Raw genomic sequence first — 16,449 nt, 5'->3', positions numbered from 1 at the left:
AACCAGCCAATGGCAACACTGGAAAAATAGACACTAGCAACAAAAGGAAGGTGCAGTGCTGGTGAAGACAGAGGTTAAAGGAAAAGATGTAATCTGGTCGACAACCAGCTGCTCTACTCACCTTCTGGCCCGGTGGACCAGCAGCCCCTGGATCTCCACACTTGCCCTAAATGAAACATACACACACCACATTTGTCTGACAGTACTGAATCTGATCCTCAACATAAGCCTCAGGGCTGTGTTTAACCATGGCAGAGACCTGCACACAGGTCATTAAGGGTATGTCAGAGTGTAGCTGATATTTGCACTCTTATAGGCGCAGTGCTGCATGCACAAAGAAGTGGAGAGGAATATAAATGACAGTATGTGGTGAATAATCATTATCCTCTCAGCAAGTCATATTAGTGGTCTCTTCCCTGGTAAACAGCCATGGCAGTCACAGCAGCACATCACAAAAAGGGCTTAACACATTTAGAGGATAGAATCTGAAGCATTACAAATACAGAACTGCACCTACATTTGTGGAGATAATCAAAGTCCAGCCATGGATTTGGAAAATAAGATAGATTGTTTTTGTCTAACTAGTATAAATACAAGCAGAAATGAAAGTTTAAGTAGTGGTTAAATGTTATGTTCTTGTACAGTGTAATTTGCATTGTTTTATTACCCTGACTGACAGATTATTAATTTATAAATAAGTAGTAGTAGTATTTCAATTATTTACAACCGGTTTAAAAATCTGCCACTTATACTTACTTTAAACATTAACACCTGAAAGTTTGTGAACGGTTTCAAATTTTCTAAATGCTCTGTAATAATATGACTTAAACATAAACACGTTTACGGATTTCAGTTCAGTTAAAGAAGAAGTTAGAGTCTGGGAGGTCCTGACTATCTGGTCTTGTATGTGTGTAAGGCTAAAATTACCATAGAAGAAATGCTGTTGATTCTAACCACTCTGGAAAGGGTCACAAAAGAGTCTGGACTCGAGCAGTCCACTGTTAGGCAGATCAGGCACAAATTAGATGCACCAGAATATGATTGTTATCCTCCCCAGGCGTAGCCAACCAACAAAGATCCCATCGAGAGGTCCAGGAGGTCACAAGGAACCGCAGAGTAACATCTAGGATAATAAAGCCCCCTCTTGCAGTGGGTAACATCAATGATTATGAGGTCAGCAACAGGAGAACATTGAACAAGAATGGTGTATGAATGCTGCTCTCCAAAAAGAATCACTGCCAACTCTGCATTCCAGCATATAACCTCATCTCACTGTGAATGACAGCATCATGATGTGGGTCTACTTTGCTGCTTCTAGACCAAAATTAAAAAGCCAACCAACTTCCCTGAGTAGAAGATTTTCTACAAAACAACAAACAAAAAAAGGACTAAGTTACCTCCAAGCTCATGTACAAAGGTGATGAACATTAAGATAGTTTTGATTGCTGCAAAAGCAGGTCACACCAGTTACTAAAGGTACAAGTACAAATACTTTTGCTACACACAAATATTTAGGATTGGACAATAGGTATAATTTTGGCTCATGCTTTTTTATTTAGATTGTCTTTATTTAGTTTTAGGATTATATTTTTGCACAAATAGAGAAAATTCTCTTTAACCTTTTTAGTGTTTTTTCCAAAGTAAAGTAAAGTACACATATGGGTTTGCGAATGTGTAGACAGCATGAGGGAGAACTGTGCATGTAAACAGGTTCCAAGTTCTTGCCCACCAGACTGAAGTACACAGAAATGCAGTGGTTTTCATGGCTGCAGTTGTAGGTTTTAACAGTCTTTGTAGGGATTTAATCAAGTTTATGAGCAGGTGTGAATACAGTATATGGAAAATCATCCTGGAGTCCATAGTATTTAAGTCTTGTTTAAAATGAGCAATTGTATATTCAAGATATTAGTACAAATCTGCATTTTTAAATTCATTTACTGGTGAAATTAGAGGTGTTTTTTTTTTTTTATTACTGTGTTTATGTGAGTTTAGAGACTGGCTGAATTATCAAGGACCATGCTGCTGAAAACAGCATGCCTCCTCCCAACTCCCATCTCCCACTCATGCCTCTCCTTCCATTTTTGTGCTGTGCGTGCTGCGCTGAGTATACAGATTCCCAAGGGAGAGGAAATGTGCATTTCAAGGTCAGGGAAATATGAACATGTCCTCATGTCCCTTGTGCTAGTCTTTGGGAAAACAAAAGCAGAGCCCCTTAGGGGACATGCCACAGAGTTTACACATAAAGGTCAGCTTAATGTGATTTTTGCAGCTTTTTAGGGAGTAAAGTGAGAATATCACAGTCTCTGTTGCTTTGCTTTAAAATATCTTTTGCAAAGCGCAGTAACAAATATGTGCAGTAGACCTTTAATGTGTAACTACTTTAATATATAACATATATTGTAAAACCCTAAATGCATAAATATCTAGAAAGAGAAAAAGTTGGTAAACTAGCTCTTTGAAGGAGAGAAACATATGCATACATTCACCAACAGCACAAATATGAACTGTCCTTGGCAGGATGTCATTTATCACATATTCACAAACACCTACAATTTGAGTACAAACAAGTTGACTCCCCCTCAGCAAAATGCCAATTTCTCCACAGGAACATCAAGAGAACAGAGAGGGAGGGTACAACATTTGAACGAGCTGAGAATAGTCAAGCAGCTGGGGAGCAGCAGGCCATTAGCATAATAACTAATTATAACGTTCAACGCACAGACCTTGGGACCATCTTGGCCGATCTCTCCGGGCGGTCCCTGGGGCCCCTGGATTCCCTGGACAGAGGGAGATATTGGAGGAAAGAAGGAAAAGAAGAGGGAGAAGAGGGAATGGATGAGAGAGAAAAAAGGGAATAAGAGGGAGAGAGAGAGAGAATGAGATGAAAGAGACAGACACAGTGCTTTGGGCTGAATGTGACAGAGTGCGTGACGGCTTAGTCAGGAGGCACTGAGGGAGAAATGAGATGGCTCAGGTCCACACACACACACACACACACACACACACACACACACAGCTCGCTCTTTAGTTGTTTAGAGGCTCACTGGAATACATTCCTTATATCTTAATTTTAACTTTAACCAATTCAAACCTGAGCCCTAACACTTAACCCTCCAACTGCCCTTTACCAGCCAAAATATGCTCACGACGACCGAGCCAAAATAAAATATGTCCTCACAATCTTAGAAAGACATTTATGCAAACTCATGCATGTCCACATTTGCACACTTGCACATGATAAAAGACACTACGTTGGCATATTCACCAAAGCATTCTGCTGTATCAAGAGCCCAGCTTGAAGCTGCATGTTCGCCGCTCCACTATGTCCTTAACATTGAAACAGGTGATGTGAGGGTTTTTCAAAGCAGCAAAGCATTAAAAATATGAATAATCAACATGTAGTTGATATTAATCTATCAAATAATGCTAACAAATACAATTAGTTGTTGAAAAACTCCTTAAGATGAATTTGATCCAACTGATCCCAATTCTAAATAATATAAAAAATGTTTGTTGCTTGTTATAATATATTAATAGCAAGTAGTATTGACTGTATTGTCAGCCAGAGAAAAAACTAAATTAAAGCTAACTACCAACTAAAATGTATAATGGCATTGTTTAATAATTTCTTAAGGTTTTGTAAGGCTAAAAAATACCTCAGGTATACTTATATAACTCAACATGGAGAAACCTGCTTTAATATACTTCATTACAGCTGCTAAGCTAAAATAACAATCACAGTTGGAGTGAGCATTTTATTAAACTGTAAATTATATTTTTATGCAGGCAGTGTTTCCAAACTGTATTAGTTTGATAGACTCATTACATCACCTTATTCAAAGGATTATTCAACACCTGTAAATCTGTCCTTTTTCAGAATTAGTAAATGCTCCTCCACCATCGCTGAACCCATTTTTATAGTCTTTGTATATGTACTGTCTCTTTGTGACCACTAGAGGGGAGCAGAGCAGCGAACACAGTGTCCAATCATCACCATTGAGGACTGTGTGTTCACAGTGCTCGGCTGTAATTGGCCGTGTGTAATCTTGTTTACCAGAGGGAGGTGCCCTTACTGTGTGTACAGCCATAACCCCTCACTCACTAATCTGACTTTGGTTCTGAATTAACAACCACTCACCGCCTTAATGGCATTGCTAAATAAATCAAATGGACTCATATGGTGCCTGGGCCAAATTAATGATCTCATTATGAGCCCACTGCAGAGACAGTAATGTGAGCAGTTTTATGTGTAGAGTTTGCTCAAAGATGAATGTGAAAACAGGTGGACCCTGTTGCCCACTTGTTACAGTAGGCTACATACAGCTGGTAACTATTGGGAATATGCTTATAAAGTTGGTGCTGCCATGCAGGTTAAATGACAACTAATTAGACGTGGACTGGTACTAGGATCAGTAACGTGGTCACTAGCAAAGTCAGTGTGGATCCTTTGAATAAGGTTTCACTTCACAGTCAGTTGCTTGAAACAAGCTGAGTTGTTGTAACCATAGAAAAAAATATACAAAAAAAGATTTGACTGACTACCTCAACTCAATGGTTTCCTTCAAAGTTCCACCTCACCAGTTTGCAAGTGCCTTAAAAAACAGCGTGATTATCAAGTCTAGCAACACCAGATGTGAACCTCTGCAAGCTTTCTGCCTGCAAACTGCTTCCTGAAAATAAATGAGGTACAGACACTGGGAATCAAAACCTCAGGTACAGTACCTGCAGTGGTGCTTCCTCTTAAAGTTCAAACTTAATTCAAGCCATGCTGCGTTGGCTACTAAAAACAGGTTTATGATTCGCTGACATCCTTGGACACAGTATAAAAGAATGTATGAATTTCTCTTCTAAAGTTTTCTGTATCTTTCTTGATTCTTGTAGATCAGTGTTGGTGGACTTCAGATTTTAAAAAGAGTGATGGTACAAGCCAGTGTTACCTTTATTCCAGGTATTCCTTGTGGCCCGGGCAAACCCTGCTCTCCCTAAAAAGACATGGAACAACACACAAAATAAACAAAAAAAGAGTAAACAGGTGAAAAAGATTTAAACACAGACGAGATTTTATTATGATTTCTCCTTTAAAAAATATAATAAAATCCAACATTTATTCTTGAAATATAAACAAGCTCTAATTTTATGTGTAGTGGTGTCTTGCTGGTGACCTAGTGATGCTTTCCTTTGGGACACTGAGGTTATTTCCTCCATTACACTGGTCTAACATCTTGATCTGTTTGGACTGTTGGATGTTTGTACATTCACATGTTGTTCTCTCTAACTTTGCAAAGCAACAAAACAGCGAGACATAAGTCACTGGCCTGTTCCTCTCATTTCTGAGGAAACAAAATTTGCAAAACAGCAACACTACAACACTAAGTTATTTAATATTACAGGTTTTTCACCTGCCCTATTTATTTAAATAAACTTACACAGCAAGAAAAACAAGGGCAACACAATTTGTAAGCCATACCCTGGCAATGAAAAAAGGAAAACAGTGAGGCCAATGATGTTGTTAACTGAATCACCTGCTGCTTAAGTCATTATTCTATTATCAACAGAGCCATGAGAGGACGTAGCTGTGTGTGTGGATAACACAGTGTCAATATGCAAACCATAAGATTCTTAATAGAATGTGCATTAATGAATTAAGTAAAAGCAAAAGTAGTGGGTTGAAATTATCTATTTCTGCTCCCATTAGAGTGAAAAGTATCCTGCTGTCAAAGTGTAGTACAGTAACTGTAACTTCCAGCTGCTATAGTTACCAAATAAATGCAGTGGAGTAAAAGCAGAAAATTTGACTCTAAAATGGTTTCACCACACATACTGAGTGTAGTGCTCCCTCAGTCAGTTTCCTAGGAAGTGGGAGTCGTCCTCAGCTTTATTACTCTGTGTTCTCATCGGGAAATGAGCTCGGAGAGAGTGCAGACAATGGGATCGAGCAAAGGGAACAGAGCAGCTCTGATACAGCAACTCACTGTCAGATATTTGTTACAGCGAGACCACTAGCACTGCAGGGCTTCATTTAAACCATATAGAGAAAAAAATGCACCACTGTAATCCCTCACGAAGGCGATTTCTCTTTTAAAGCACTTTCACTCCTCATTAGATTCTCTGATTGGTTACAGCTGTTCCCATCATTAATGTGATATTAACAATTCAGACAATTTCAAACTGTAAAACAGTCTTTGAACAGCAGACAAAAACAGACATAGTTAATGGGAATAGTTAAACATTTAGCAGCTAAAGAGCCACTAATTTTTCTGAGGAGTTGATTACAACCAAAGTCCAAGGAAAGTTGAACATGCAGCCAGTGGTGAGGTTATGTAATCTTAGTTTCCATAGAAACACAGTAATATGGTCCATTATTTCATTAGGTTTAGTAATATTGTTAAAGTTTTTTACCGTACAACTAAGGTAAGTAAGTTAGTCAGTCAGAGCATAAAGAGGGGAGTTATTAACTAGCTAGCCTTAGCTCAGAAAATACTATCACTTAATTAACATCAATAGTTTGTGTTTATTAATGGAACTGGATTAGGTTAAGGCTGTGTAACCAAAATTTCATGTTTCACTACATAATTCATTGAGCATTAACTTATTGAAAGAAAGATTCAATTTTAGATTTTTCTCTGCTCTTGTCATTTAATATGCAAACATAAAAAAAAAAAATTCAGATGGACAGAATTTCTATAGTTACAAAAAGGTTTTTAATTGTTTTAGAACTTTAAATTTGAAACCTAGCAGATGGTACTGATTAAAATGTACTGTATAATGTAAATATGAATAGGGTTTACATTAGGCAGTGATTTGCATTATCTGTCAAAGGTAAGCTTATGATTTTTGAGTGGTTAAAGGCTCTGGAAAGGCAGCATTGACGCTCCACCAGTCACGCAAACACAAATGGATCATACCGGAGGATCAAAGTGCTTCGGATTGAGGCTTTGTAAATCTGCACCGATGATTCCACTACAGATAAGTTTGCTGTGTGTGTAGGTGAGATAAAGTAAACTAAGAGTAATCCTCTGGCTTTAAATAAGTCTGATGGATCTGGATATCAGCAGGTGTCTGACATGGTGGCTTTGCTTTGGTAACAACATCAAGGCTTTTTAGCATCAAAAAGACATCCTGTGTGCTCTCTGTCTCCCTCTCTTAATCTTTCTATCTGTAAGAGATTTACTGAATGTCCTATTTCAATGTCAGATCCACCACATAGATTTTCACTTAATTAAAATGGCTTGTCAGATTGTGTAGGAAGGAAATGTGGAATGAATGAAATATGAGATGCATCATTTTTTTTCTGGTAAAACAGCACTGATCATGGGGATAACAACTATTTTACCGTGAGAAAGTTCACAAACACATTAGAGTGAAGCGGGCCCTGCATCATAACATTTATCTTACTCATCCATCTGTCACCAGTGTACCTGCAAGGATGTGGATGGATGAGGATATATGATTCTGGATATTGACATACCATTGGAAGCATTAGGTTCACTTCATCTTTGTGCGTTTCCTCGACAAAATATTTTCTGTTCCTGTCACTTCCCTTTATGATTTCTTCCATTGACCTAAACCTATGAGGACATGAGTTAGATCATTTATCAACTACAGAAATAGCAGTCAATGTTATACTGTCATTAAGTGGACAAACGTGCATTTCTGACAGCAACATTTTGTAACAAAAGCTACTTTGTGCATCATGTAAAAAGCTGTGGGATGGTTGTTAGTCTTAAATTGAATCGAATAGCATCTGGGCTTACTATATGTCACCAACTGTTCTGTAACTGTTTTTTCTTATCATGTTATTTTTATTTATTTAAATTTTTTATATTTAAAACTACAATATGCAACTGTCGGGACTTAATCAAGCCACTGATCTTCTCTGATTGATTAATTGGATGAGCCTTACTCAAAAATATCTCTGCACTGCTGCCAGGGTGCTGGCACAGGAGACTTCAACAGCACCTCTAAATTATAAAATGACAGCATTTGTCTACTAAGCAAACATTTTTAAAAAGTACTAAGATGTAATGATGATGTTGGTTCAGTACAAATACTGTAACTTACATGTAAATTTAAACTACTCTTTGTCTAGTATTTTAGGAAACGTGATGATTAATAATTCATCTTCATTCATTCAAGACCACATAGGCCTAGGGTGTGTTCGATCTACTAATAAGCAGTGGACATAGGTCATAGTAACCATCAGTGTTTCCAAGCAACTCGTCTTAACTGAAGCTTCATCATATTTTGCCGTTCACGTTTACATACAGTATAGTTAGAGTGTATACTATTTAAGTGAATAAAAAAGCTGTTCTGCAGATACTTTCAGTGAGAGGGAAGCTTGCAAGCCTAATTAAATGCTATACATTTAAGCATTGTTTTCCTGTTTGTGTCTTACTCAGTGATAATCAAACACTGAAATGAACACGGAGACAGTTTTATGCAGTCTCAGTTACAAGGCAATTAGAACTGGAACAATGTAGTATAGTAAAACTTTTTACCATAATAAAACCTGAATTCGCATTATTTGTTACTCGGTGAACCAGTAAACATCAGTTTGATTAAGAAGGGAGGGTTTAGTTTTAGGATGCAGTGGGAAGCTGCTCTGCACGCGATGCTGTGTCCCACTGTGGACTGACAAAGGCAGACATGCCCTACACAACAAGATGTGTGTGGTTCTGCAAATGTGCAACGTATGTGTACATCTCTACACTGTGAGAGAGTGTGCTTCCTTTTACATGCTGGCCACGTAAAGTGTGACTGTGTGGTTGTGGTGACAGTGATGAGTTTACCATTTGGACTCTTTTAGATTCAGGATTTAAGTGCAAACATATAGGATACATAAACATAGCACAACAACAGCTATGCGATCTAAACTTTCACCTTATACAAAAGGTTAGAAGAAATAGCACATATCTGTATCTCCATCATTCATTTGTAAACAACATTTTCAAGTGAGTACCTCACACTAATCTGAATAAGTTGCCAAGTAACAATTCTGAGTTACTGTCATTTAATCTTAAGAAATTAAGTCAAATCACCTTATTCAAAACATTGATTAAGTTTCTTTTCTCTACTTTTTGAAGTGCTGATAAAACCTTGGTGACCTCATTAAGATAATTTTTACAGATTTGACAAAGTTCAACCAGAGCCACACAAGATATGACAGGTCAAGGATTACTCCAGTCAACATTTTTATTTAGACATTTAAATTGGCCGAGTGCCCCTTTAATTTGATGACATTTGCAGTGGCCATAAACAGTCATAATAAATGTGGTTTCTGACAGTCAACATAAAACTGTAATAGCTTGCGCAAAAAGAAAACCTGGACTTCTTCAATATTGTTTCTCCAATTGATTTATTTCAACTGTTAAATTAAACTGACTTAGGACAGCTTTGAACCTGCTCTGTATGCATTTGCATGAGTGAGTGTCTGTGTTTCTGTGTGTGCGTGCACGTGTGTGTGTGGGAAGTGAATTTACTAGCGCACAGCAGTGCTTAAAAGCTGCAATGAATCCAAGCTCTTGTGTTTATGTCCTGATTACGCTTTCCTTCGAATCTTTATGGGACCACTTAATAACTAGTTACTTTATATCCACAGATTGCTGAGTTAACAGGAATTGCGCCTACTGTAAAACATTTAGCACTGAGTCAATTATGCTCTATTAACTTGTATGTAGTTCATTTTTATATGATAAATGATAAATGATAAATATTTGGACCCAGTTTCACTTCATGCCACCCTCCGTATAACAAATGGCAAGTGCAATCAGTGTCAACTCACCGGGACACCTTGAGCTCCAGCATCCCCAGCGAGCCCAGGGTCACCCTTCTCTCCCTGAGGAGAAAAAATATATGTCAGTGCCTTACTTTACTACTGCAATTAATAATCTGTTCTACAGGGTAGCATGTGCAAAACAGCATATGGACAAACGAGTGATTTGTGTGGGAGCTGGTTTCTGAATCCCTGGTTGCAACTTCTAGATGTCGATCAGTCAACCACTCATCCAGACTGAAACATCTCAACAGCTGTGAGACAGATCGACATGAACAAGAAGATTTGTCTTCATCTTAATGGCCCACTAAAAATCCTTTTTAATTCCACCATGTCCTGATTTTTCTTCAAACACCCCCATGAGACTAATATTTGTGGTTTTAAGTGAAGAACCACAATTAAATGGATTTATCTGATATATGGTTCGGGTTTTCATGTTCATCCTTTCTGGATAAATTCTAATTCTAAACACAGGTGACAACCATCAATTTTTTTTTTAGGTGGCCTACAGCTCATGACAAGGGTTGCCTACCTTCGTCCTCAGGGATTCCTGTCCTGCCTGTTTTCCAACTACTGGATCTGTTCAGTCAAGCAAAAGCATGAAGACACCATGTTAGATGAGGGTGAACTAGTGTCTTCCAGCTACTGATTGACTGAACACCCGATCCAGGGAATCAGCAGTACGTAGAGCAGGGATAGTTAACAAAGAGTTGGGAGCTCCTGGCTTAGGATCAGTGATTCAATCCCTGGCTTTCATATGTTGATACCAAGGTGAAGAATGAACTAGGATGAGCTGTTCCACTTCCAAACTTTGAATGTTCAAACATAAACCTAAAATTGTTTTCTCCTCAATACCATTAAATCTCTGACCTCTAATTCATATCTGCAGGAAAAGAACAGTGGTTCAGAATGAAGCTTTGCATTGTAAAAAAAAAAGTTATTTTTCGTTTCAGTCCTGTGAAAGTTTGTTGAATTTGTGCAATTTAAATTTAAAGGGAAAGTTTGGATTTGGAATGTTGTGCGTCAATCCCTGGTAGTGGTACAGTACTGACACAGGGACACAGCTTGTGGTGTGGCCAGTTTTGTGGTCTGAGATCCTGCAGTGAGCCAGCAGCTTGTTAAACTAAACATGAACAGCAACAAATAAAGTCATTTTAAGCCACACCACAACATGCAAATAAAAGTTTAAGCATCCACAAGACCTCTCTATACTGTTAAACTAAGTTTGTTGAACGTATTACAAAGCAAAAAGTATGTTAAACACCATGTTCCACTGTGTAATACACAGAAACTGGCAACAAACAACCTGTAAAACATATTCTGGTACTGCAGGACATTTATTTGCCAACAGCTTCAGTGTGGAGCTCTGACACAGGCCTGCTTAAATTTTATAAAATAAAAAAAAATGTATTTCCACATTAAAGATTCATCTAACTTGATGCTTTACTGTTTTTTGTCACTCAGGTGACCATACATTATAAATTAATAAATATCAGTTAAATATCAGTTTGTGATGAATAATTATTATATAATTAAAATATTAAGAATGAAGGGCTTTATATGAGGAGTCGGCATCAGCTGCAGAAAATAACAGCCATGCCTTAAGCAGTTGGGTGAATGAATGAATGAATCAACTAATTTATCTGTTTGATGAACTGAGCTTTGAAGAGATTTAAAATTGTTAAAAGAAAAGTGCAGTAATTACAGGTCCATAACTTACGATTCAATGACAAACTAGAGTGAAGATGCGGAATAATGTAGACTGCAGCAGCCATCCCCTCAGCAGCCCCAGGCGTTTCATACAGGGTTGTAAAAAAAGGTATTCAGATATGACCTCAAATCTTTGATGAACTTTAAGAGAAGATTTTGCTTCACACAAAGGCTCAACTATTAAGCAGTGACTTTACTGTATGTATTCTGTATGCAGCTGTTCCTGTCATCCTAGGATAATTACAGGTGAAGAATATTTAAACCAAACCCATTTAAACTCTTTTTTATTATTTTATCTGTCTCTGCTGTCGTGGCAGTCAACTCCCCTTTGCAGTGTCAGCCCTTTACCACCCCACCTCTAAAGGCCACATCGGTGGATCATAAGAGGGATCTACATTAGTTTACTCAAAGCGGCTGTGTACAATGTTTCCCTCAAATATTTTTGAGGTGCTGTTAAAGTCACTATTCAGCCTGGTATCATTTCTATGGGTTTTTGAGCAAAGCTCACCATTCTGGCTAACAATAGGTCAATTGCAGTATTTCTGTTTGACTGATAAGTTTGTAGCTTCTTATTAATTGTAGTTTCAAAAGACTACTAGTATACTCACAATGGATAAATACATGATTATGTTCCAACACTGACATGTATGTAAAACTAAATACTGTGAAGTAATATAATACCTCCTATACTGGACTAAGCTCTAAATGCACTTCCGGTTCAGCATAGCACTTGAACACTAGGAGGTGTAAAGCATTTTCCTTCTGTTTAATCTTTCTGCAGACGCAGAACTTACCAAGCCCCACCAAGATATATTTGAAGTGCAGAGCTTAACATGTTGGCAGTGAGGAAACAACTGAATTAGCTCTCCACTGAGTCTGTTTTCTTTTGAAGTGCCTCGCCATGCGAAACCATTAAGAGAAGCAGACCTCATAATTACACAGCCAAGACGCCTACCACGGCCCAATAAATGCACAGATGACATAAATCTGTGCATGTCTAGAACAACAGAAACTAGACCAGTGTTCTGACACGGTCCTTTCATGTAGGAAGGCTAATCTGCTACTGCTCCACATACTGCAACTACTTGAGGTCTTTAGACTGAACTACACTTGGATGAATTCAAGTAGAAGAGCTGAAAGAGAAGTCAATAAAAGATAAAGACAGCTACTGTAGCAGAGAAATACAAGAATACACAAGAGAGTCAATGTCTGACCAGATCCATTTAGAACAGAGAAGCAAACCAAACAGCAGATGGCTCAATCTGGCTCAAGTGAGTTGCTGTTTCAAGTGAAAGAATTCAGGATGTGAGTGAGGTATGACAGAACACGGGGCTGGCAGGCTGATTGGTGCAGCATAAGCAGGTATTTGGGAAATGTGCCTCTCTCTTGTGTCGAACAAGAAGAAAAGCCAGAAGCTGAAACTCTTGATTTACGTTCAACTCTCACAACTCTCAGCAGTGACAAGCCTGATTCCCAGAAGCCGCACAGTGTATATTTGAAAAGTGACCAAAAGAACAAAAAAGTGGTGGCATTGAGTTTGCTTTGTAGAGTGGCTGTGAAGTAGAAGGGTGGTTGATCTGGTTGAGGTGGTTTGGGCATCTGATAAGGATTCCTCCTGGCCTCCCTGAAGAGGTTTTCTGGTCACATCCAGATGGGAGGAGACACCAGAAAAGACCCAGAACATGCAAGAGGGATTACGCATCCCATCTGGACTGGGAAGCCTTGCAAACCTCACATCAGATGTCATTCCACCCTTTCTTCTAAAAATCCAGTCCTTGCGTAACTAAATTGCATTTATGTTTTATAGGAAAATGAATCACTGGATGAATTATGCTCCCATATTTTTTTTGTATGAATGAAGCCCTACATTTAAGGCAAAGAGTTGTGCTGGTTAACACCAAAGACCCATGTCTGATTCTAGAGTCTCAGTTTGGGTGAGGTTTAGGTTTTGTTTAAAGGGTTATGAACATGTTGTGTCTGAAGTCACTGCTAAGTTGTTTTTTATCAAGCCAGACTCTAGTCTTTCCCGACCTTAACAAAGTGCTGCGAGTCTCTAAACATGCCCAAATAATAACAGAAAGCATTTATTGTGTTAACACCACCAAGTTTTGCTAATCAGCTGTATGTGAGTCAGACTGTCATGCTGTGAGGTCTTGACTCCATAAACCACAGCCACCTTTAGTGTTGTGAGGTTATCTTTAGTTAGGATATCTTAAGTCAGGATCCACCAGCATACACTGTGCATCATCTCAAACAATACCAATGTCTCATTTTTGGACTGTTTCGCTACCAACTGACTTGTAACAACTGATCAAATTAGAGTTACTATGGAAGGATGTCATTATTATTATTAGGTATACCAGGCAGCTACTATAACACTGATTCTGCTAGGACATCCACCACTACCTCAAATTCCACAAGTGCTAAGTGCTTAAGTGCTCTTTTGGTATTGTTTATTTATATAATGTTATTGCTCAAAGAGCAGGACCAGTTCCACCAATTACTGTAAGTGTGTCTGGCTAAAACTGAAATTGAAAGGAGACTATACAGACTATATATTTTTCTACACTCAACATACATCATGTCCCCTTCCTGCTCTACAGAACATTTAGAAAGCCTGTCAGTAAAGGAGAGCTTGTTCTCCCTACATAACAAAAATAGATTTTTTAGAAAGGGGGACTGTCAGCAATTGTAGGCTTGGCTGATTATTTCTAACCTCAAATTATTTCATTTTAAACTAAGATGTAGGCATGTGCACTCTGGAATTATAAATATATTATAAATAGGATTTTTACAGTTTTAAGATACAAATCTCACGTTGTATAACATCACTAGTAGCAGAAGGTAAAGTTTATTCTTTGAAGAAGGCTTGGACATTGTTTCTATTTGAAATTAACAACTCAAACTCATCTCAACTCAACCTAAAATAACTGTCATGCAGAAATGGTGGAAAATCTCTGATAGGCTATAAGGGCGAATCTTTCTTCAAACCTTTTGGAAACAATCATTTAGAAGGCATCTGTACATCTGTTCTTGTGGTAAACAACTGAATATTTGGAGGTCTAAGAGCATGAGTACTGGAGAAGCTGTAAATTACAAGTGTAGTTCATGTTTTTAACCCTAACCCTGACCACAGTGAGTTTTTTATGGTCCATGTATGGGACTTTTCTTTCATGTGTTTGCTTATTTGACATAATTTAAAGCTTCAGACTATTCCTTTGTACTTGATGACACACTTCAGCTAATGTTTGTTTTATGTGGTCTTTTAAATTAGCAGATAAGAGAATTAACAGATAAGAGAACTTTCCCTGCCAAATGTATTGTTAAAGGTAACAGTTATATTATGAGTAATTACAAGGAAGAAACGGCACTGTGACATGCAGCATCTTTATGTGTGTGTGTGGTATGAAAACTTCACACAGCAGCATTGAAAAGTCCATAATGTAGGGTGTAGAAAACTCACTTCCTGATGATAAGAGACCTACTACTTACACAAAGCTGGTAATTTTAAACATGCTAAACATAAAAAAACAACAAAACACTGTCAAAGTTGACGTATGTTACTAAAGGACAGCAGTGTGTGTGTGTGTGTGTGTGTGTGTTTGTGTGATTAAAGAGCATACTGACAGCCCAAAGCCTTATACAGTATATCTAAGTTTAGGCCTCATTAACATTAAATGGAGCTGTCATGGATGAGTGGACAGAAATTATCTATAGTTGTTGGGAGCTGTTTCCTCAGGCGGTGACCACACTGAGAGCTAAATTAGTTCCACGCACATCACATCTGTTCTTTGTTTTTCTTTTGTCACTACTTTACTATCACTGAAAGTTCACTTCACTTGTATGAGAACTGGTATAAGGCTTACTTTACACAGGACCCGTGCACTCCTTACCCCTAAAATCCTTTGACTAGACACCAAAAAATCTTGTAAAGTACCTGCCTACATTGTGTAAAAATGCTTTCAAAAAATACCATATACTGTTTACTATAGACTATAAACTGTAAACTCCTCCTCAAGTCATTAAAATAACCAAAATTTCTAGAAACAATATGACCTTTGTGGCCTCAGTGTCGCTGAGGCAGACGTCCTGACTCACACGTGGACTCATACACTTCATGGTGAATAGAATCCAACTAGAATCCAACAATAGAATCCAACTACAAATGTCTTCTGGATTCAGGCAACTGAGAGGCCTATAGTATCTCTAAAATCTTGGCAGGCAACGGCTATTACAGAATTTAGTGATATTCAACCATTATAAGCTGAAATCATTCTATTGGGCAATTAACAGAAGAGTATCTGAAGGTACAACGCAGGACTGTTTATAAAAGGTGTTAGCACTGTCAATAGATCAGTCAAAGAAATCCTTGTAAAGTCACCACCAGACAACAGAAAAAATAAACAAAAGCTCATTCACAAACAGTGCTGAGGAAGTCTAACACAACCAACATGCTTTCTCTGATGGAGCTTAGTGTGATGAGTCACTTGCCTCTTATCAGTGTAAGAATACAGTATGTATCTATGTTAGGCATTTTCAAAGCATCAGTAATACTGTATGTAGCTGCCGCTAGAGCCACTTTAACAGTCTTCAGTCGGAAAACAATCTTGGCAGAACTCTGTCCTTTTAACCCCAACATTACACTCAACAAGCAATAATTCCTTACAGCTTACGTTGTTTGTCTTTACTACAAACTATTTCCTGTTAATCATTAGGTCGTCCAATGTTCCCTGACGTTGTTGAAATTCTTTCTCATTGTTGGTCTGTCCATACATCCTTCTGCAATCCAAAAGTTGTGCCCACACAGATCACATAACTGTACATTTACCATGTATGCCTGCTTGCACCATAGGTATGTGCTGTTTATTTCGACAACCCTGACACTGTTGTTGTTAAGTGTTTACACATAGTGTTTGCTGTATTTGGATGCCCATGTACCAATGTATAATCAATTGTAGCATAACTAG

The 16,449-nt window shown here is 38.1% G+C and overlaps 1 protein-coding gene across 1 annotated transcript in view; it reads right to left on the bottom strand.

Annotated features, from left to right (window-relative positions):
• The window catches only part of si:dkey-225n22.4 (collagen alpha-1(XXI) chain), a 52,365-nt gene that overhangs the window by 17,492 nt on the left and 18,424 nt on the right, over positions 1-16,449 (bottom strand). Inside the window, exons 19-22 of the mRNA XM_026361108.1 lie at positions 9,782-9,835; positions 4,938-4,982; positions 2,724-2,777; positions 122-166 (exon numbers count right to left, since the gene is read on the bottom strand). Coding sequence (XP_026216893.1) covers positions 122-166; positions 2,724-2,777; positions 4,938-4,982; positions 9,782-9,835 — 198 coding nt within the window. The remainder of the gene's footprint in view (positions 1-121; positions 167-2,723; positions 2,778-4,937; positions 4,983-9,781; positions 9,836-16,449) is intronic.

The sequence above is a fragment of the Anabas testudineus genome, chromosome 2 (assembly GCF_900324465.2).
Source record: "Anabas testudineus chromosome 2, fAnaTes1.2, whole genome shotgun sequence".
Taxonomy (NCBI): domain Eukaryota; kingdom Metazoa; phylum Chordata; class Actinopteri; order Anabantiformes; family Anabantidae; genus Anabas; species Anabas testudineus.
This window is presented reverse-complemented; position numbering and strand designations above follow the sequence as displayed.